This window comes from Octopus sinensis, linkage group LG23, assembly GCF_006345805.1.
Source record: "Octopus sinensis linkage group LG23, ASM634580v1, whole genome shotgun sequence".
Classification (NCBI taxonomy): domain Eukaryota; kingdom Metazoa; phylum Mollusca; class Cephalopoda; order Octopoda; family Octopodidae; genus Octopus; species Octopus sinensis.
Genome location: NC_043019.1, coordinates 21,694,025 through 21,718,853, shown reverse-complemented (window position 1 = coordinate 21,718,853; position 24,829 = coordinate 21,694,025). Strand labels below are relative to the sequence as shown.

The 24,829-nt window shown below is 35.7% G+C and overlaps 1 protein-coding gene across 14 annotated transcripts in view; it reads left to right on the top strand.

Annotated features, from left to right (window-relative positions):
• The window catches only part of LOC115223391 (multiple PDZ domain protein), a 758,365-nt gene that overhangs the window by 361,768 nt on the left and 371,768 nt on the right, over positions 1-24,829 (top strand). For all 14 annotated transcript variants that reach the window (XR_005003540.1, XM_036512481.1, XM_036512487.1 and 11 more), the window contains 2 exons: positions 7,747-7,838; positions 17,189-17,324. Coding sequence is in view for 13 of the 14 variants with exons in the window: in XM_036512481.1 (XP_036368374.1) it covers positions 7,747-7,838; positions 17,189-17,324 (228 nt within the window). In the remaining variant the exon portion in view is untranslated. The remainder of the gene's footprint in view (positions 1-7,746; positions 7,839-17,188; positions 17,325-24,829) is intronic.

Genomic DNA, 24,829 nt, shown 5'->3' with positions numbered 1-24,829 from the left:
TCTCTCTCTCTCTCTCTCTCTCTCTCTCTCTCTCTCTCTCTCTCTCTCTCTCTCTCTCTCTCTCTCTCTTTCTCTGCACACACACGCACACACACACACACACACACACACACACTCGTTTTAAAATTACTTTCAGTAGTTGCCTGATCACGTTCTGAGGGCAGGTAATAATATTCTCTTATAGTATACGGTAACGAAATTATACTCCACTAAAATGTGTCAGTTTTACACTGTAACTATGGCAGCACAAGCTGATGGAATCATTAGCATGCCAGGCAAAATGCTTAGTGGTATTTCATTCATCTTTATGTTCTGAGTTCAAATTCTACCAAGTTTGACTTTGCTTTCATCCTTTTGGAGTTGAAAAAATAAATCCCAGTTGATTTATACTGGGGTTGATGTATTGGATTTACTCCCCACCCCCAGACTTGTTGGCCTTGAGCCAAAATTTGAAACAGTGCAACAAAAGCAAAACAGCAGGGAAGTGGCTTTACCATAACAAAGTATTTATTATGAAATCTACTGTTTGTGGAGAAGAAAAAAATGAAGCAAGTAGGCGCAGGAGTGGCTGTGTGGTAAGTAGCTTGTTTACCAACCACATGGTTCCGGATTCAGTCCCACTGCGTGGCACCTTGGGCAAGTATCTTCTACTATAGCCTCGGGCCGACCAAAGCCTTGTGAGTGGATTTGGTAGACGGAAACTGAAAGAAGCCCGTCGTATATATGTGTGTATATATATATATATATATATATATGTATGTATATATATATATATGTGTGTGTTTGTCCTCCTAGCATTGCTTGACAACCGATGCTGGTGTGTTTATGTCTCCGTTACTTAACAGTTCGGCAAAAGAGACCTATAGAATAAGTACTGGGCTTACAAAAGAATAAGTCCGGGGGGGGGGGCGAGTTGCTCGATTAAAGGCGGTGCTCCAGCATGGCCGCAGTCAAATGACTGAAACAAGTAAAAGAGTAAGTAGTTCTAAACAATAGAAAGTTATGTATGATTGAAAATTAAGTTAATATAAAACCATGATCATTGCTTAACTCTGTCTTACAGAAAGCAATGATAATGGCTTTTAGCAGGATAACAGTTAACTTCACATGTATTAGCTGTATACTGGCAGGATAAATCCTAACATCAATGCAAGTGGTTGAAGTAGTTACTTATAGGAGCTTATTCCTAGCTAAGTATTTCTCCCGCTGTTATCTTACTACGAAGATGGCATTAGTGGTACTGCTTCCTGGCATAATGCTCAACTGAATCCCCTCTAGGTTAATTCTCTTCTTAATCAACTTAGCTACAACTCTTTCTCTTTCTCCCATAACTTGGTCCATCAATCTGATGCCTCTGTAATTGCCTTTTTTCGAATGCATCACCTTTGCCCTTGCTGTAGTTGATGATGATGATGATGATGATGCTACCCCCAGTCATATGGTGTATAACATCTTTCTGTACTATCTGTTTGACTCTGTTAGTGACTAGCTCATGTTCAACATATGTATTTACATACAGTTGTGAAATTATTACATACACACACGTGTGTATGTGTGTGTGTACATCGACATATAAATCTCTCTCTCTCTCTCTCTCTCTCTCTCTCCCTCCCTATCTCTCTCTCTCTATATATATATATATCATCATCATCATTGTTCAATGTCCGCTTTCCATGCTATCATGGGTTGGACAATTTGACCGAGGGCTGGTGAACGAGATGGCTGCACCAGGCTTCAATCTTGATTTGGCAGAGTTTCTACAGCTGGATGCCCTTCCTAACGCCATCCACTCTGAGAGTGTACTGGGTGCTATATATTATTATCATCCATTCTGGTTTGACAGGAGTTGGTCAGCTGGAGACCTGCCTGGGCCCCATTTATCTGTTTTGGCATAGTTTCTACAGCTGGATGCCCTTTCTAATGCCAAACACTTTATATAGTGACTGGGTGCTTTATGTGTTAGAGAATATGCTTGTGTGCATGGACAGCCATGATTTTATTTAGTTTGATGTGTCTTCTCAAGCATAGCAAACCTTGCCATCTCTATGAGGCCCGGAACTCTTTCTCACCACTTTGTTCCACATCTTCCTGGATCTGGCACCTCCAGTAGTGATGGTGAGGCATTGCACCCTCCCAGATACTGGTGCCATGGTAAAATGCATCCAGTTGTCTTTGTGAAATGGTTTGTGATAAAAAGGGCATCCAGCTGTAGAAGGCAATCCAAAAGGGAAATGTACTAGCAAGGTATGATTCTCCAATTCATCTAGGATTGGGGGCTGGAATTAATCTGAATAAGAACTGACTTGGACCATGATGACTTGTCCAACTCAGGTCAACATAGAAAGTCAACATAGAATCATAATGATGTCATTATGATGATGGTGGTGGTAACAGCAATGATAGAGACATACAATAGGCTTCCACACAGTTTCCATTTATTAAATTTCTCTCAAAAGTTTTCTGAACCCAAGCACATTTTAGGAGACACTACTACTTTGCTCAAGGTGACATACAGCTGAACGGTGGAATCAAAACCAAAACCATTTGCTTGTGAAGTAAACTTATTAACCATAACAGCTCAACACATGTTGGACTGGAGCCAGCTGCTTTTCTCTCGGCGGTTTCACTAGTGTTATGTAATAAACATAATAGAGTGCAGAGCCAGTGGCTTAATGTCAATTCACGACTGCTTAACTTAGAAGCAATATAGGTTAACCGTTTGTCTATCACATCTGCAATTGCTCTGCGATAGTAAAGTTAGACATCTGAACAGTTTATTGAGATTTGTTCTATATTACTACATTACCAATCTATTCCTAGGTTTTCACAGCATCAAATGATTTAGCTTTTATGTCAATATTAGTTTTCGTTTAATTGCATTTCGGTTGTTTTTGGAGGTCTTTTTGTTGTTGTTGTTGATATTGTTGTTGTTCTTTAATCGCTTAATCTTCTGTTTCACCGTCATATATGTGAAATGCCTTGAAATTTCTTTGCATAAAATCGTTTGAAGGACTTAGATGTATAACTTTTAAGCACCTACCAAAATATCTAATAGCTTCCTCATTTGTTCTTGTTGCTGTTGTGTGTGTCTGTATAAGTGAGTGAGATAAACAGAGAGAGAGCGAGAGAGAGAGACTGATAGGCAGACAGAGAGACTGTAAAATTTAATAACCTGCTTTGCCTTCAAAATATATTTCTTTTAAGTCTGGCAAAACCAGAAGTGGCTGGAGAGCTAGTGGGAAACATTTTGAGTGTGCAGTGTAATCTAATGTCGTTGTCTTCTTCTTCTATCAGATAATTTATTTGATAGTAAACAGTCTCCTGTAATTTCAATACCCTACCGAAGCTGTTTGATACTCGGTCATTATTTCTTGTTTGTTTCTTTGTTATTCATCTCAAAGCTATGGAGAAGTGTAAGTAGTGTTTAGACGTAAACACAACAGCCAAATGGTAGATGGTAGAGTTGTTAGTAGTTGTACTGCTCTAAACTCTTATAACCTTCAGACAAGAAAGATTCCACCGAGAAATTGGTTCTTTTATATAAATTATTTTAACTTTTTTTTATTCATTTATTTATTATTTATTTATTTTTTTGCATCAATTTCTGTTTTTTGCACAAAAGCAACTCTCAAACAGGCTGGTAGAATGGAGTGGTGGATAGATATCGTGTTTCAAGTGGTTGTTGTTGTAACTGTTATTTTATCAACATCTCCCACCACCATCACCCAAGTCAGTTATGGTGGAAGCAACTCTGAACCTAAATCATTCCAATTATGACCATCCTGTCCTATTTTCTAAGACCACCAACATTCTCCAGTGTGGTCTTCCAACAAATGATTTTATTGCTACTTTTAACAGGTCAGCTGACCACTTACAGGTTTCCTTCTTTGGCTCAGGCCAATTAGTACCAGTTGTAAAGTTTTTAGATTGTCTCCACCACCTTCAAATCACCAAAATGAATTAATCCATACAATTGGAAACTAAGTTGCTATTTTAAAAAAGAAATAGAAATATTAAATTGGGACTGAAAATGAAGACATTACATGTCATAGGCTTTTGTCCCTTACATTTTTGTTGGAGAAGCTGAACTATTCCCCAGATACTGTATTTTATTACCCCTGAAATGAGGAGCAGCAAATTGACCTCAGTGAGATTTGAACACAGAGTGCAGCAAACCAGATCAAATATCTCAAGGAATTTTGTCCTATACTGCAACAATTCTACCAGTTTACCACTATAGCCTTGGACCAACCAAAGTCTTGTGAATGAATTTGGTAAATGAAAACTGAAAGATACCCTTTGTATGTGTGTGTGCATATGTGTGCGTATGACTTTTTGTGTCTTTGTGTTTGCCCCCACACTTCCACTTCACAAATGGTGTAGGTTTGTTTATATCCCCATGACTTAGTGGTCTGGTAAAAATAGAATAAATACCTGCAAGTGTTTGTATTGATTTGAAGGTGGTGCTCCAGTTTGACTATAGTCTTAATGACCATAGCTAGTACAAGATAAAAAATAGCATCTCTTCACTACCTACCGATGCCAGAATTTCTCACAACTTATAGAATATGCCATGCATATATAATAGAATAATGAATCAAAACACAAAAATGATTCCAAAATCACCCATTAATATATAATTAGCCTAGTTATCACTTTTTATAATCCAGTCTGTGATTCAGAATTGGCAGAATGATAGATTGGTTGGTAGAATCAGTCGACTGTTGAGGAAAAAGGAGAAAATAATATCTTGCAGTATTTAGTTGGATTTCTTGGCATTGGTTTTAAATCATGCCAAGATTGACTTCGTTTATATTCTTTCTGGAGTTGACAAACTGTTTTAGAATAAGTTGATCATTAGAATTTATCAGAGCAATTTATATGGAGTAATTTTACATTAAGGAGTGGAACGTGCAATTTTCTGTAATTCAGACTGCCTCATGGTCCCAACAGACAAAATGGAAAAGGCATTGTCCTGGAGGATGGTGAGGGAGATGCACTGGAACAGCTCTTCTGACTCATGAGGAACATACTTGCAGATAGCCATCTCTGCCCTGATAGTGGTGGTGAGCAGGGATAAGTGGAAGCCCTATGAGTTTCCACTGCCACAGGCTCAACCATAAACCTGTCAGAGACTGACCAATACCATGACAGTTTGCTTTTCTCTACCTGAAGAACAGTGAAGCCCAGGCTGGGAGCTGAACATGCCAAGTTGATGCTAAAGAAATAGCAGGCAGATACTGGGTTGATTTCATCATCTCTTATTTACCTCCTCTCATATGTGTGTCTTTGTACCAAAGATAGAAATCAGTGCTTTTAGCTGTGAAGTTTTTCAGTGTTAACACAGCTGGAAGGTAAAGCACAGAATCTGTGAGCTTTTCTTAGGTTATCAAGACTTTTGTGATGAAGTTCACCTTGGACTAAAGACTTGGTCCAAGTACATGTAACAGTACAAAATGACTTGTGGTATTTATTCTAGCTTCTTTCTTTTAGAGTTCAGTGTCCACCAAGGTCTGCTTTGATTTTCATCCATCTGGGGGTTGACAAAATACCTGTCTAAGACAATGGCCTGGCAGAATTGTTTGGGATTTTGAGGGATGCTTTGCAGTATTTGTTCTGGCTCATTGTCTTCTGAGTTCTAATTCTACTGTGCCCTTGTTGAGTGGTTGGCTTAATTTGTTGCTTTGTCTTATACCACTACCCTAGTCTTAGGGTACCTTTAGCACAGTCCCCACTCTTTTGCAAACATGTGGAAAGGGCCTCCCTTTTGAGATTGTCTACCACTAGAATTGATAGAATGGTTGCACTAAAATGGATCATAGTCGCTGCTCTCCTTCCATCCTCACAAGGTGAAAGAAAAAGACAGTAATACTTGGGTATATGTCATTATTAGAAATGGTAGTTTGTCAGACTTCCATACAAGGTTTTTGGTTGATCCACTATTATTATGGTAGAAGACACTGGCCCTTTGTGCTGAGCAGTGGGATTCAACTGCTATTCCTGTGTGCCCATTGTCCAAGCTAAACCCTTTATTCCTTGCTTCATGTTTCCACAAACCCCCAAGCTGTTACTATTTTGCCTCTTGTCTGGCCATGAATGTTTGAGAGAGAAGCCTTTTTCTTACCCTTGGGTTTTGAAACAAATCTTCATGAATGACCATTTCTCTTCAGATATTTTGGCAACCACATCAATAATAATTACAGTTGCACTTCATGAGTAATTTGATTATTTATATATTAATTTTGCTGATTTTTAGTTAACAAATACATTGTCAGTGACATAGATTCAAAGGTAATTCTTTAAAAAAAACATGAATCATGATAGATAAGATAGTTTGGTAAAGTTAGTGGATGTTGAGAATTGAAGAAAAAGGAAATACAACATTAAGAAAACAAGAAAAAAACAGGTATTGCAGTTAGAAAAAAACAAAAATTCATGTAAAAAAATTTGGTGATGGTGATGAGAGCATTGTTTTTCTTTAGCTTTTATGAAAAAAAAAAAGTTTTTTATATAATACTTTTCACCCTTTGGAAGATGAGGTCTCAGGTGGTGTTTTTGGTTAAAAGAAACATAACATAAATATCAAATGAAACTGTCAGTGAATGTTTATATAAAGTATATTGGAAAGAAGAACCACAATACAATAAACAATGAACAGTGGCATGAAATAGAGTGGAGGGTGTGGTGGGGCAGAATGATTGAAACTTGTGTTGAGGCTTGGTTCAGAGGAAAGAGTTGAAAATAAAATAAATTAGCTCGAGGACCATAAAAATGAACATAGCTTTTCACCTTACTACAAATATATAACATTATATATATATATATATATATATATATATATATATATATATATATATATACACATATACACATACACACTGAGATACATGAGTGTATGTGTGTGTATATATATTACATGCATGCGTGCGCATGCACACACACATACATATACATACATACATATATATATATATATATACAGAGAGAGAGATAGAGAAACCTACCAGCACAGAGTGTATGTGTGTGTATATATATTACATGCATGCGTACGCATGCACACACACACACACACACACATACATACATATATATATATATATATATATAGAGAGAGAGAGAGAGAGAGAGAGAGAGAGAGAGAGAGAAACCTACCAGCACAGACTGTATGAGTGTATGTGTGTGTATATATATTACATGCATGCGTGTGCATGCACACACATACACACATATATATATATAGGAAGAGAGAGAGAGAAACCTACCAGCACAGACTAAAAGCAGAAGAACACTTATGTAAGATGTGAATGACAAGCGTTGGTAGTGGTGCTCTAGTATGGCCAGATTCACAAAGGTTTGAATCAGATAACATTTTTGTTTTTTTCATCAATTTGTTTATCTGTCATTGAAGAATTGCTCTCTGACTGTTCCTGCCTTTCTCACCTCTCTCTCTCTCTTTCTCCCCTCTCTCAATTTCTGTATTTTTCTTTGGTTTTCCTTCTATCTCAATCTATTCCACTCTCTGTCTACCTTATGTCTCTTCCTGTGTGTCTATTTTCCTCTGACTTCACCCTTCCTCTTCCTTGCTTTGCTTCTCTCTCTCTCTCTCTCTCCCTACAATCTCTTTGTTTTTTTTCTCACTCTCCCTTTTAACACCTTCCTCCACTGTACACAAATATATTTATTTCAAACCATCAATCTCTGTTTGTTAAAGAGAAATAAATCTGTCATATTTTCTTATATTCTCAGATGAACTGTCAGGAATATATGTTCAAAGTATAGCTGAAGGCAGTGCTGCCCACCTTGATGGAAGAACCCAAGTCAATGATCAAATTATTGAGGTAGGAGTCATTCTCTTTTCTTTTTCACTTAATTATTTCACTTTTCAGCTGTTCTTTGGGATTTGTAAATGACCGTGCGAAGTGAGGTGACGAGAATGGCTCCTTTGCACATCACACGGTCGATACAATAAATATGAAAAGAGTAAATGAATATATGTGCCAGAAGGGAAAGAGAGACACAACCGGGTAGAATGTTTAAGAGATTTTATTTATATGTTAACATGTGCGTCATATATGCATAATAATAGATAGGCTGTCATATATACAAAGTGTATGTGTGTGCGATAAGTACAGAGCATTGAAAGAGTCTATAATATGACTTTAGAAGAATGTTCAGACACAAGGATGATAAATACCAGTTCGTAGACAAGGCACATGATAGTTAAAGTGCTGTATCAAGAAGTTGTGGCAGTAATGCAGAGCCTGTTGAGGTACATGTCGTACGAGAAGTTGTGGCTACGATGTTGCTGCGGGTCACTTGGGTCAGGAAGTTCTCACAGGTTGTATTTGCTGTTAACCATGGTGAAGTGATTCACAAACAGTGGTGTGTTGGAACCTGTGCAAGCGTTGCATGTTGCTGTGTATGTAGAGAGATTATGTTGATGTTAGGACGAATACTGGACGAAGTTGATGAGTCTCCATGTGGCTGCTGTTGTGTTGTCACTGGAACTGGCTGTGTCCTGTGTGGTCAGTGGCTAGAACTTAAAAGGGCTGGAACCGAATGACCTTGACTCAATGTGAAGCTAGAGTTTTATAGGATGCAGTCGGCTCACCGGAAGTTTAGAAGAGACTGTCTCATGTGACCTAATCAGAAGACCGTGATTGGCTGGGTTGCATATTGGCATGCAATAGAGCAAGAGACAAGTTGCGCCAATACCAACCAGAGTAGTAGACACAACAGGGTTCAAAAGGCCAGCCAAAGGCTAGCTATTATCTACTACGTCTGTATTTATGTATATATAACAGATAGAGAGGATTTCCCTCAAGCGTACACTACAGATTCTTTTTCTCTCTGCACTAACACATTTACACATAATGACAAAACATGCAGTCTTTCTTACATAACTCTATTACAATTCTTATTATTTTGCTGGTGCATGCCAATTTAGTTAGCAGGTATTTTATTTTGAGGTTTGATGACAAGTCTCCTCAAATCTCAAGAACCTTTCTTAGGATTCTTGCAGGATATAGAATGGTATTTTTCTGTAGGTCGACAGTGTGAGTTCCAATTCCAGTCTCTTTCAGACTTTTGGGTAGTGTTTTGAATTATGTGCACCAATTAGTACAGGAATAATAATTGTTTTGGACTTCTACAACCTCCTCAGCTCTCTGGTTAGATCCTGATATTTTATTATTATTATTATTATTATAATATTCATCATTTTTATTATTAATAAAATGAATTGCTGAAATTATTGTCAGAGTCATCATCTGCTTACAGAAAAAAAACAAAGCCAAAAAATGTCAAAAGTTAACTTATCACTTACATATTTAATATATGGAGGATTAAAAAAAATGATTAAAGCGTTTTATATAGTGAGAAAAAAAATACATCTCAATGCCTAATATTTCTGTAATCATTTCATCAGGGACAATAAAATATCTTCTGGCATGTTTCAGTCTTATTAGACCTCTTTGGCATTACATAGACTGAAGCAATGATAATGCAATTACTGTATAGATATACAACAATGCACATAAATGGGCGTAGGAAATAAGTGTATTTTCCTATTCCTACTCACATGCATAATTGTACATTCACTTTAGTAAGTACAATTAAGTCTATGCTTCATTGACGAGTCCTTAATAAGACAGGAACATGTCCTGGATTGACTCCCCAAATTATTATTTTTATTATTGTTTTAATAATGAATATCATTTTTAGTCATTGAGCTAATGTGGCCTTTTCCTCACTGAATTTTAATTAGATTTTTTTTCTTTATGCTCATTCATAAATATGTGATGATAACTGCTACTATTTATTATTAATGGTTTCAGAAATATACATCAATACTTTCCCTTTTGTATACATGTAAAAAACAAAACAAAACAATTAGGAACATCTTGGAAAACATCCATAAGAAACAAAAGACAATACAAAGCCAAAAAAAAAAGATCAAGATTAGCCAATACTCTGTAAGAATGAATGTTCTTAACAGTATGAACAGATCCTAATATTGCTATTTTGGGAACTTGCCTACATCTGTTCTTAAAGATAATCTGCCAGTGTCTTTACAAAAATCATTCTGTATCATTCCACCACAGTCACCACTATCGTCATATGATGATAATTTGACGTCTGTTTTATAAACTGGCATGAGTTAGATGCTGGCATGTATACTGATTACGTATTGGTTGATGGAAACGTTTTTCACTTGCAATGATGTCTTTACTTCAACAGCTAGGTTGGTGGAATTTTTTTCGCCTTTCAGCTCTCTCTATATAATATGTATATTATGTATATGATATTTGAGTGTATGCATTTCTGCGCATATGTCTATATGTACACATGTATGTATATATATATGAATGTATGTCTATATCTATCTATCTATCTATCTATGTGTGTCTATATCTATGTCTGTGTGTGTGTATGCATGTGTATTATGTTGTAGGCATAGCATGGCCAAATGGTTAAGAATTTTGCTTTACAACCACAAGGTCTCAGGTTTGGTCTCACTGGGTAGCACCTTGGGCCAATGTCAGTTTTTATAGCCTTGGATTGACCCCTGTACCTTGTGATAGAAACTAGGTAGACAAACTTTTTAGAAGCAACTTGGATTGTAGCAGTAATTCAAAAAGTACAGACTTGATATTTAATAATAATAATAATAATAATAATGAAATTATTGCATACAGTGCTCTGGTGCACCACATTGTCTGACACACCATGTGCTGACTCTGCCTGAGAATTACATTAACAATACATACGTTTGTTTGTGGAATATTCATGCTTCTGGTGTGGGAACTACCACATGTATTATAGTTCATCTGGTACACCATGTTGGCCCACAAACCTAATATTAGACAGAGGCTCTACAACTGATGGAGCATTTTATAAGATTATCACAATCCCTTTTGAAATTCTTCAAGCCTTAACTCCACATCTGTCCTGGACATGTTGACAACTCCAACAAAGTAATAACAGACTCAAAGACCCCAGCCCTAAAACACTTGGAATGAAAAAAAACCTTTTAACCTAGACTCGGTTTTCTTCTACACTTCAGTACCTGCTCTCCGTCAACCTCTACCACTTTTGTCTTATACCCTCAGATATCTACCAACTAACTCCATTGTAAGCAATGCATACTTTCAGTATGGTGGCTCCATCTATGAATAGACTTTAGGACTATTAATGGAGGTTAAGCTTGTCAGATCTGTTGGCCATCACATACATGGACCAGCTCAGGGTGGCTAAGTAGTCTACATTCCTTGCAACTTTTTCCTCCAGGTATATAGATGATATCCTAATGCTGATTTCTTCTTGTGAAGAGGCTGTCAACATAATATCACAAGTTTAACTACATTGTAAACAACATTCAATTTGAAATGAAACATCTCAATATCATTGGATCTCTCCCCCACTTTCTCTCTCTCTCTCTCCCACCCTCTTTCTCCCTCTCTGTTCAATTTCCAGCTCTAGGTTACAGTGAAAGGATCCAGCTATTGAATCCAAAACCAATTCATTTTGAAGTAAACTTCCTGACCACTCAGCTGTATTCCTGTACTATGATGTATTTGAATTCTCTCGACTTTTTGGGTCCTCTCACTCTCCCGCTTCTCTTTTTCTCTCTCTCTCTATGTGTGTGTATATATATATATATATAAATATATGTGTGTGTGTATATATATAAATATATATATAAATATATATGTGTGTGTATATATATAAATATATATATAAATATATATGTGTGTATATATATATATATATATATATATATATAAATATTTATATAAATATATATGTGTGTGTATATATATATATATATACACACACACATACATACAAATATCCCTCATTGCTTTTCTCTCTTTCACTTACACTCTTACACATCTATTTGAATTTCAAGTTTTATAGAATTTCTCATTCTCTTATACACAGAGTTAGGATAGAGTGAGTGAGTCTCTGTGTGTGAGTTTGTGTGAGTGATATAAATGAAATTAAAAGTAAAATATGCTATGAAACCAAAATGCATGTTTTTAATAAGTTGTTTCCCATCTCCACACAAACACGCACACACAATAAACCCATTGTACACACAGATATAAAATGCAAATTTTCTCGCACACAAACACACATGTACATAATGCATGCACCTTCATATAAAATTTAAACTTTGCAGTACATACATACAAATAATAATAAACGCATGCACGCTCATGTGAAATGTAAACTTTCTAGAGTATATGCATGCCAAACACATATATGCACACACACCAAATACATTATATATGCACACTCATAAATATAAACTTTCTAGCACCCACAGACACGTGCACATGCACACACACACACACACACACACACTCATAAAATGTAAACTTTCTAAAAACATTGTCCAGTCCAGTTTGGCTGTGATGAATTGATTGAAATCAACAATACAGACATCACAGGAGACAGAGAATTATCTGTCTGAAAATCATGAAATAAAATTTTTTTTAAAATAATATTTCCATCGTTTTAGATTTATCAGAGAAAAGTTGTCACAATAATAATTTCTGAAAAATTGGCAGATTTATAGTGGGTTGTATTTTTTTCTTCTTGTGTTTTGTTTTAGTTTATTTGAATAAACTTCATTTTTAAAAATATATTTATTAATTACGACTATAAAGCATATTGGCAATTGAGATTCGTGTCTGTCTGTTGTCTCCAATTTGTCTGTTCTGTCAGCATTTACTTCTATTTTGATGTGTATATATATATGTATATATAGATATATATATACATACATATAAAAATATATATATATATATATATATATATTTTTTTTTTAAATAATGTACATATGTATATATGTATGTATGTATGTATGTATGTATGTATGTATCTATCTATCTATCTATCTATCTATCTATCTATCTATATCTATATATATATATATATATACACACATATACACACACACAAATGCAAACATATCTACATACTAACATTTGTAGGTGCAGGCATGGCTATGTGGTTTAAGAAATTTTCTTCTTGTTCATATGTTTTCTGGTTCAATCCCACTACATGGCACCTTGTGCAAGTGTCTTCTGTAGACCTGAGTGGATTTGGTAGATGGAAACTGAAAGAAGTCTGTTGTATGTATGTGTGTGTGTGTATCCCATTGTCTAGATATCATATGATTGCTGTAAATGAATGTTATTCATTTTCAGAATTCAGCAAAAATGTGTCTGTTCATTGAGAAATATTACTTTGCTTGGAAACAGATAAGGGTTGGTGACAGGAAGGGCATCCAACTGTAGAAAGCTATCTGCTCAATAAATTCTAAGTGACCCATGCAAGTATTGGAAAGTGGACATTAAAATGATGTATATATAATTGCACACACACACCATCATCATCATCAATTTTATATCCATTTTCTATAGCATACTGGGGATGCACCTGTCTTATACATAGGAAGATAAAGATGTACATACACATATATGAGTGTGTGTAAATAAGTATATATATATATTTTGCTTTCTTTTGTCATCTCTTTTTCTTATAAATAGACAAATAGATAGACTCAATAGATAGATAGATAGATAGATCGAGAGAGACAGAGAGAGATTGCATAGTTTCCCTTACAGACACAAGTTAGCTTGTCTTTGAAAACATGTGAATCAACATGGAAGGAAGAAGGTATACTCACTCTCACAGACACTCACACTCCTGTTAAATGAAAGGAAGAACGTTATTTGGTTGGAGAAACCCAAAAGTTTTTGTAACAGCTGATGATGTGGCAGCTGTTTTATAGGCATATATATATATATACACTCTGATTGTCTTCTCTGATTTAAGTTTGCTTTTGTATCGTGTCTTTTACTGTCTGTTTATGATACTAGCACTTTCTTTTCAGTGGTTTGTGTGTGAGTATAGGTGTGTGTATGTGTGCATATGTACACACACACACACACATATATACACACACACACACACAAACATATAAATCTAATCAGTGCCAGTTCAGAAAGAATGGTTTCAATTCAGTCTTATACTTATCATTTTTAGTATCAGTTTTGTTTGTTTGTTTGTGTGTGTGTCTCTGGGTGAGTGTTTTCTATAGCATCTGAAAAAAGTCTGTTGAATATATATACATGCTCATATATAAACCGAGATTTGTATGCATATATGCTTAGCCATTCTAGCATATACACGCACATTCATGCCTGTGCATACAATCATGTACGCATTCAAATCAAGCACAGATGTATTTATGCACACACACACACACACACACTCTTGCACTTTCATGCACAAACACATTTTATACAGACACAAACATACACGCATGCACAAATGTACTTTTGCTCATGCACACTCACATGCACATTTCTATTCTATTGAGAAAAAACACAAAGACTTTCTCCTTCCCCCATTCATTCTCTGTTTTTTGCTCTCCTCTTTCTATTTTTCATAGACTTCTGTTCCTGTATATATATATATATATATATAATATATATATATATATATATATATATATATATATATATATATATATACACACACACACACCACACACACACATTCACTCAGTCTATCTTCTCCACACTCTACATCCTACCAATGTTAGTTCCTATGGACTACATACATATATTATACATATATTACCAAAAACTCTGATAATTTAGAAATATCTCTCAATACGTTTCTCGTTTAGTAGTAATATGTGAACTAGATGACAATCTGATTATGCATGTGTGTATTACACACACATGCACACATGAAGTTTTACCAAAAGTAATGCTAAAAGGAGCATAACTGGTTTTATTAATTGCCGTAAATCTTTCAGATTACACATGTTTGTAGAATAACTCCTCCTTCATACAATGAACATCTTCCTCAACATAGTCTGCATCACAAATGATGCATTTGCATTATTGTTGAACCCAACTCTTGAATCCCCTTTGAAAAAGATTCAGATATGCACTGTTATAAACACTCCTTTACAGCCACTTTCAGTTTGTCCGTGTCATCATCTCATTGTCCCCAAACACTGTCCCTTTACTGGATCAAACAGGTGGAAATTGGCAGGTACTAGATTTAATCTACACAATGGATTTGGTGAATAGAAACTGAAAGAAGTCCATCATGTGTATGTGTCCTTGTGTGTGTATTTCTCCCATCATTACTTGACAACTGTTGTTGGTATGTTTATGTTCCTGCAACTTGGTAGTTCAGCAATAGAGATTGATAGAACAAGTATCAGGCTTAAAAGAAGTACTGGGGACGACTCATTTGATAAAGAATTGTTCAGGGCAGTGCCCCAACATCACTGCAGTCTATTGACTGAAATAAGTAAAAGATAAAAGAGATATATATGTATGTATATATACATGCACAAACACACACACACACACATATATATGTACATGTAAGTATGTGTGGGTATGTGTGTGTGTGTGTATATATATATATACGCATACATGTATATGTACATAAACACACACAGGCATACAAGCACACATGTTAGCTGATATTTTGAAACTAGAGTTATCTTTTTTTTGTGTTTTTGTTCACATAGAGAAACTAGAAAATATATTAACTGATTACAATGAAATAGTGATGAAGCAGGTGTAAAATAACAAATAAACTAAAATTCTCTTTTTACAAAAAAAAAATACTTATTGTTAATATTTTTAATATTGTCAATGATGAAATGTGATTGTTGTGAATTTAGAATTTATTTTCTAACACCTTATTTGTGGTTTTGCTAGAACAGCATTATTATAGAATATGACAGGTAGGTATACAGGAATAGTAAGTTCTATCCTGAGTCTTAGGACTCATAGGGCTAGTTACTCTGTTTCCATGATGTATAAGTGATTTGAGATCACAGCACCACCCCTGAATGGGATGCCAGTCTGTTGCAGGGCTATTCGTTTATAGGTGAGTGACTGGAATGATGTGATGTGTTTTGCTCAAGGATACAATAATGCTCTTCCTGTGAATTGAAACCATGATCTTGTAATTGTGAGTGCAACACACTAGCTACTAGGTGACACACTTTCACATTATACAGAAATAGGAATGGTGTTAAATTTGTTTCAAGCCTTCAGGTCCATTAGACGAGGACTCATCCCAGTTTCCATAGCATTTAAACAACTGAGTGTATAAGACTATTGAGCCGTTATTTAGTACTCGTTTTTAGATGGATCAACTGAAGCAGGAGGAAATAAATGATCTTGCTCAAAGAACAATGTAACACATAATCTGACAATCTTAACCTAAGCTTAATGATTATGAGCCCAGCAGTGAAACTGCTATGCCACACACCTTCACTGGAATAGCATATATATTTCTTTACTGCCCACAAGGGGCTAAACATAGAGGGGACAAACAAGGACAAAGGGATTAAGTCGATTATATCGACCCCAGTGCATAACTGGTACTTATTTAATCTACCCTGAAAGGATGAAAGGCAAAGTTGACCTCGGCAGAATTTGAACTCTGAACATAATGGCAGATAAAATACGTATTTCTTTATTACCCTCAAGGGGCTAAACATAGAGGGGACAAACAAGGACAGACATAAGTATTAAGTCAATTACATCGATCCCAGTATGTAACTGGTACTTAATTTATCGACCCTGAAAGGATGAAAGGCAAAGTCGACCTCGGCGGAATTTGAACTCACAACGTAACAGCAGCCGAAATACCGCTAAGCATTTCGCCCGGCGTGCTAACGTTTCTGCCAGCTTGCCGCCTTATATGGCAGATAAAATACCACTAAGCATTTCACCCGGCGCGCTAACGTTTCTGCCAGCTCACCGCCTTGGTATGGCATACACCATTGTGTTGTCTAGGGAGGCTTGGGATGCAATTACTCTAAGGATAGGATAGAGATGGATATAAAAGGTAACTGTGACTTTCTGAAAGACATCAACAACACATTATGAATGCAGATATGGGTGTGTAATTAAGAGGTTTCTTTTACGACCCGCATAGTTCTGGGTTTATTCTCAATGTGTAGCATCTTGAGCCATATTTGTACCTATCAATGAGAATTTTTCACAAAATTCTGATTTCATAAGTTTAAGTTAAAAAAGTGTTTAGTGAGCATTTTAGAACTTTGATGTCATCAATATCCTCTCTCTCTCTCTCTCTTTCTCATTTCCTTTTCAATTCTGTTCCATTCCAGGTTGATGGGAAATCTCTGAACGGCTTTTCGAACAGTGATGCCGTGAAACTTTTACAGCAGACAGATCGCACTGTTAACTTAAAACTCATTCGTTATAAGCATGGAACCAAGTATGAACTACTGCAGCAATATCTTGGTAAGACAAACAGCTTTCTTATATTTTTTTCTCTTTCCTTTCTATCTCTTCATTCACCTTTCTTCCTTCTCTAATTTCAATCTCTCATGTTCTATATTTTATATATATTATATAATTTTTTTTACTGAGATGTACTTGCATAGCAAGTGATTTAATCTGAGATCGTGTGCTGAAACGAAAACAATTGCAGCGTGGAAAGTGTTTGTAAGCCATTTAAGAAACACACAAAAGCCGTTCGATTCACTTCAATATTTAAGTTTAATTTGTCAAAATATTTTCTTCGCTATAAGACCGCAACCTGTTCACTGACAAAAATCCGTGCTGCATCTCTTTATGTTTTTTTTGTTTAATTTATTTCTTAAATTCAAATTTTACTGTTACTTCGTTTATTACATCTGGTTAAAGTTGCAAAGGAAAAGAGGAAAAGAAATTTTGAAATAACTCTTTTATAGGTTCAGATGTGCTGTGTGGTGAGAAGTTTGCTTCCTGATCATGTCATTTTGTGTTCATCCTACTGTGTAGCATCCTGCACAAGAGCCTTCCACCATAGCCCTGGGCTGATCAAAACCTTGTAAGTGGATTTGGTAGATGGAAACCAAAAGAAGCCCATTTTATGTGATCTTCTCCTCTGGAAGCCATCTACTCGCAATGCCAGAAGGCGCACACTCTCCTACCCTGATGTAATCTCCAAGGATACAGGCATCCAGCAACAGGACCTCTGTAATGCTATGATGGACCGTGAAGTCTGGTGTAGCATGGTAAATTCCATTGTGTCGACCGCGGTCGAACAATGATGATGATAATGATGTGTGTCTTTGTGTTTGTCCGCCACCACCACCACTTGACAATCAGTGTTGGTTTGTTTACAACCCTGTAACTCAGCAGTTTGACAAAAAGCGACTGATAGCATAAATACCAGGCTTAAAATAAAATAAGTCCTGGGGTTTATTTCTTTAACTAAACTCTTCAAGGTGGTGCTCCAGTCTGGCTGCTGTCCAGGTGACTGAAACAAGTAAAAGATAAAGCATCATCATCATCATCATCGTTTAACGCCTGTTTTCCATGCTAGCATGGGTTGGACGGTTTGACCAGGGTCTGGGAAGCCAGGAGGCTGCACCAGGCTCCAGTCTGAACTGGCAGCGTTTCTACAGCTGGATGCCCTTCCTAATGCCAATCACTCCGTGAGTGTAGTGGGTGCTTTTTACGTGCCACCGGCACAGAAGCCAGTCAAAGCAGCGCTGGTATCAGCCACGTTTGGATGGTGCTTTTTACCTACCACCAGTACAGAGACATAAATTGCACTGGGTGTATGTGTGTGTTTAAAACTGATTGAAAGAATGAGATTATAAGTTTTTAGTACAAAATGGCTTCAGAACTATATCGAAAAGATATTGGTGATGTTGTCTGAATCCAAACTCCATCTTTATTTCAATCAACACTACCACATTCAATATATTATCAATCATAACTATTGATTGAAACCTAATCCATTACAGCTTCGTAAAGAACTTGGACTTTTTGCTACATGATTTCATATTCTGAAATACTATTCTCTCTCTCTCTCTCTGTATGTGTGTGTGTGTGTGTGCATGTATGTGTGCATTCAAATGCATTTCTTTCAGGGTTGAACGTTTTTATATTGGACGTGTGTGTATGTTATGTGATGTGTATTATGATAATTTTGTTGGTTATGTACCATTTTCAAGAGTATGATTTTGGTGGAAGCTTAGCTGTTGCATCTAGCATGTCAAGTGACTTTGCAAAGAAGTCCTTCATTAGCTTGTCATGTGTCTTATGGTGGCATTGATTTAACAATGTGTGATTGTGTGCTATCTTTTGTTTAAAACTGAAATTGTACAATAACCAAATCAGGAGTAAAACTTAATTAATACAAGCACCCACTTAATCCCACATAATCTTCCAATTCATTGTAAACAACAAAATAGTTTCTGAGGAATCTCAGGGTTCCATTTAATAACAGTTTATTCTAAGAATAAATAACAAAGGAAAACTAGTTATTTAATTCATAAGCTTACTGCTGTTTCTGCTAAGAGAGAAAAGCATTACTCTATAATATTTTGCTTGTATTCACCATTGTTAAAATCATAAATTAATTTATTTCCTTTTAAATATGACTCCTCTTTCACTTAAACAATTTTTCTTTTATTTAACCCATTTACGTTTAGATTACTGTCAAATATAATGCTTATTGATTCACATTGTTTTAAATTAATCAAGCATTATCTCCTAATTTCTAGATTTTGATGATGTCATTGCTTATTTTTAAGATGACATAATAAGATAGGTGTGAGAGGCTAGATCTGGCCAGCTTGAACATAAAACAGGTAGAATATTTGGGCCTCATATGACTAGTTTAACCCTTTAGTGTTCTGAGTATTCTATCAAACATAATGCTTATTGATTCCCATTGATTTGAATTAATCATGCATTATCTCATATCTTCAAGGACTTGATGGTGTAATTACTTAATGTAGAATAACATTGTAGGGTAGGTGTGAGAGCCTGGATCTGGTCAGTTTGAACATAAAACAGATGAAATATTTTGACCGGATATGGCCGGTTTAAATACTAAAGGGTTAAATGCTATAATGGGTCAATGTCTTATTAAAATTAGGGTAGCAGGGATTGTCCATAAATAGTAGGTATAGGTTTCAAAATTTTTGGAAAGTTATCTGAGAGTGCCATGACAAAATGAGTTTAAGAACCTCTGTTCAGTTCAGTTTCATTGACAATTGGTTCAGGAAAAAGGAAAAAAATCTCTTTTGGGTTACCAATTAGTTACATTTTTTTTCTTTCTTGTATTATGTATTTTTTTTATTGACATTTAGATTTATTCTTTTAATAATTCTAGTATAATAATATATTGCTGAATCAATGATTATAAGAAAATATTTGTTTTTAAAGTGTGTGTGTGTGAGAGAGAGAGTGAGAGAGATAGAGACAGACAGACAGAAATTGCATGAATTGAAAGAGGCACTCTTCAGCAATCTGGGTTTATGTAGTTTAAAGAAACAGTGATGGGATTTAGCTCAAAAACAAAACATTTTTCGTCTTGTTCTTAAACCTGGAGATGTAATCATTCAGATAGATTATTTGTAAATAAACAAAAGACCACAACCAATAACTGTGCTAGGAAGAAAAAGACTGTGTATACTTACAAACAAATTTATAGGATTATATTCCAAGAGAAAACAGGAAAGCCAGTTACATAATCAGTTGTCAATTTGTAACTATTCAACTACTTTGACTAATCTGCAATAAGATTCATGAAATGTGCAATATATATTTTTGAAAAATAGGATAAGTACACTGGCATAGTATGTAAAGAATTGCATAGCAGAAACAGTATATAGTTTTGTTGGTAAGTGCATCAGACTTTATTCCATTTTTTTTTTGCATTCAGAGTTCAAATTCTGTTGAGGCCAACTTTGTTTCTCATCTTTCTGGGATTGATAAATAAAGTAATAGTCTAAAAGGTGGGACTGGTAGAACTATTAGAGCATCAGGCAAAATGCTCTTTGAGTTAGAAGTTCAAATTCTGCAGAGGCTAGTTTTGCTTTTCATCCTTTCAGAGATCAATAACTAAAGAACCAGTATAAAATGGTGAACTGGCAGAAATATCTGAGCTTCAGACGGGATATTTTGTGGTATGTTTCAGTTCTTTGTGTCCTGAGTTTGAATCTAGCCATGGCCTACTTTGGTGATTGATTTAAACTGTCACATAATTGAACACCATCACTTGATCCTTGGGTGCTGATAGGGTCAGCCATTCTGTTGCAAACATTCAAGCAAAGTCTCCTGTTTAAGGATACCTTCCTCTATCCCTGTCCCCTGCTCTCAGAGACTCTAGAAATGGTTGTAGGCATTGTATCATATTATTCACACTGGTGAGGGAGCTAAGTGGGAGTGTTATATCAGGTGATGAATTATGTCTGTCACCCAATTGGAGGTGCATGGCTTAGTGGTTAGGGTGTAGAACTTATGATTGTAAGGTTGTGGTTTCAGTTCCTGATCAAGTGATGCATTGTGTTCTTGAGCAAAACACTTCATTTCACGTTGCTCCAGTCCACTCAGCTGGCAAAAATGAGTAATCCTGCAACAGATCAGTATCCCATCCAGGTGGGAAATATATATATGCCGGAGGAACTGGGAAACCAGCCTTACGCTCCTTATAGGGTAATGTGGGCTAACCACCCAAGTAGATCCTAAGAAGATTTTGAACTCAGAAGGCAAGGAGCCAGAACTAATACTGCAAGGAATCTGCACTGATGCTCTTATGATTCTGCCAATCTACTCTCCTAGACTAGAACTTCATTTATAGATTACAGAAGGGGATATGAAAGAGATTTGATTGCTATTTCTAGCAGGTCAAGAAACTGAATAGAGATTTCCTTGTCAATGTGTTTGTAAAAAGTTTAAAGTACTCAACTTGTTTTGTTCTGTATTAGAAATTATTTTGTTATATATATTTTAGCAGTATTTGATGTTAATTATTCATTTTCAGTTTAAAAAACTTATTTTTAGGTATGTAACATCTTATGTAACAACCATCTCACGAACTATCTTTTATTTAAGTGCCGGGCCTTCTCTCCGCAAATGATAACATGGCCCCTTCTCTTTGATGCTAATATCTCAGACAATACCACAATGCTGAGAGCTACAAAATTGGCAATTAAATTCTTACAGAAATCTTAAACATATTTACAAGCATGTTTTGAAAGCTTTACAAATTTACGATAAAAGAATACTTTTGTTCGTAGAATAATTTAGTTATTGTTTCGTGCTTAAACTCTTTGTTTCTCTCTAAGTATATTCAAGTTGACTTTCCTTCTTCTGTTCTGAAATCATTGAAAAATAGAGAAAAAAAAGGGAGGAGGTAAATAAAATGAGAGAGAGAGAGAGAGAAAGAGAGAGCAAAATCTATTCTATATCTTATTCTTTTAGACATGAAAGTTGTTTATGGCTTAAAATTTTAATTCTTTTGATTTTCACATTGTCTCGGATTTGATTTTATATTATTTTATATTCTATCAATCACATCATTATTTACTGCTTTATTTCGATATTGAATGTAATTAACTTATTCTAAGATGCTATTGCTTTATCAGATCTATAGGACAATAGTTCCACCCCTGCCAACCACCAGCCACAATTTGTGTTTGTTGAACATTTTTGGTTTGTATTTTTCTTTAATATAATTTCATACTGGCATATAATAAATAAGATTTGCGTGATAGAAGCAATATTCAGTTTAATTCCTTATGTTCTCAGTTCAGATCTTGCTATGGTCAACTATTATTTTTGTACATATTGGGTCAACAGAATTAAGTCCAGTCATGTACTAAAGGTTGATAAAACTGACTATTCCTCCCCTTCCAAATTTCTGACCTTTTTTATCTATTGAAGAAATCCTTATCATTATTATTACTTTTGGGTGGCAAGCTGGCAGAATCATTAGCACACCAAGCAAAATGCTTAGAGACATTTTGTCTGTTTTTACACTCTGAGTTCCGGTTCCACCGAGGTCAACATTGCCTTTCATCCTTTCAAGGGTCGATAAAATAAGTACCAGTTGAAGATGGGGATCAATATGATCGATTTGCATCTTTCCTCTAACTTGCTGGTCTTGTGCCAAAATTTGAAAACATTATTATTTTTGGATTAACACAAATCCATTCACAAGTATTTAGTCAACCCAAGGCTATAGTAGAAGACACTTGCTAAAGGTGCCATGCAGTGGCACTGCACCCGGAACCATGTGGTTGGGAAGCAAACTTCTAACCACATGGCCATGCCTACACCTTTAATCTTTTTTGGAATCTGTAAATTGAAGTACCATTCATGTATCAACATCACCGTAACCCCAAATTTCTGGCCTTGTGCCTAAATTACAAATTATTGTTATGATTATTATTATTATATTATTATTATTATTATTATTATTATTATTATTATTATTGAGGATGCATGGCATAGTAGTTAGGGTGTTGCACTCAGGATTGCCAGATCATGGTTTCAATTCCCAAACCAGGTGGTGCATTGTGTTCTTGAGCAAAACACTTTGTCTGATGCTCTGTGACCACTTTGACACCTAATTCACCATGCACCTATTCAGGCAATGTTGATTTGATGAAGGAAGTGAGCTAATGTGTGGCTCAAACATTTGATCACTATAAACAAATCATTTGTGTAGGTCATTCAGCAAAAGCTGAACACTTATATGTCATCTTCGACAAGAGAGTCCATCATCAAAATCATCTTCGAGCTGGCAGACACGTTAGCATGCCGGGCGAAATGCGTAGCCATATTTCATCTGCCGTTACGTTCTGAGTTCAAATTCCACCGAGGTTGACTTTGCCTTTCATCCTTTTGGGGTCGATTAAATAAGTACCAGTTATGCACTGGGGGTCGATGTAATCGACTTACTCCCTTTGTCTGTCCATATTTGTCCCCTCTATGTTTAGCCCCTTGTGGGCAGTAAAGAAATATATTATTTTTAAGCAGAGGTGTTAGCTTGTCTGATAAGTGCCTAGCAGCATTTCTTCTGGCTTTCACATTCTGATTTCAAATTCCGCTGAAGTCAACTTTCCTTTCATTCTTTCAGGGCTGATCAGAATAGTACCAGTCAAGTATTGGAGTTGATACAATTGACTAGCCCCCTCCCCTGAAATTTTGAGACCGTTATTATTTAGGATGTTAAGCAAATGCAGAAATGGTAAAATGCCAATCTCAGTGCCTTACATATTTTTATTTTTAATTTTATCACAGTTAGAGCGGAGGAAAATAGCATTGTTAGTTATTAGTCCCTGATGAGCCAATCTCGTTCATGATATTTTGGGTGTCAAGAGTGACATTGCAATAGAATAAATACCACACAGAGTATTTTCATTCAAAAACACCCCATTGTTTTGGGGTTATGGGTATTTTTCAGTAATATCCACAATATTTTTGTTCACACATCACTGAAAGATATAGACTTAGTGCATGTGTGTGTGTGTGTATACCACCCTTTGGTGGTATACTGTTGGATTGACATCACATGATGGTTGTAAATGAGCGAGGTCATTTGTATCCAGTCTTCCATGAATAACATAACTAGCAATGGGAAAGAGGTGAGGGTCAGTAACAGGAAGAGCATCCAACTGTAGAAAATCTGCCTCAACAAATACATGCAAGCATTGATATGTGGGCATTAAAACGATGATGATGATGATGATGATATCATCACTGTAAACATGCATCCTTTACATAATACATATGTATGTGCTGTTGGTTGATTTATGTTAGAGTTCTGTTTTCTTTCAGGGAAAGGTTCTCTAACATTTAAAATAAAAATCTCTTTGGGTTGATATACTTTTTCAGTTTTGTTTGAGTTTTTGTAGTTGTTGGATGTTTTAAGAGGTGTTACACACATGCACTCACACACGCATACACATGCATGTGTGTGTATGTATATATGTATATATATACATATATGTATATAT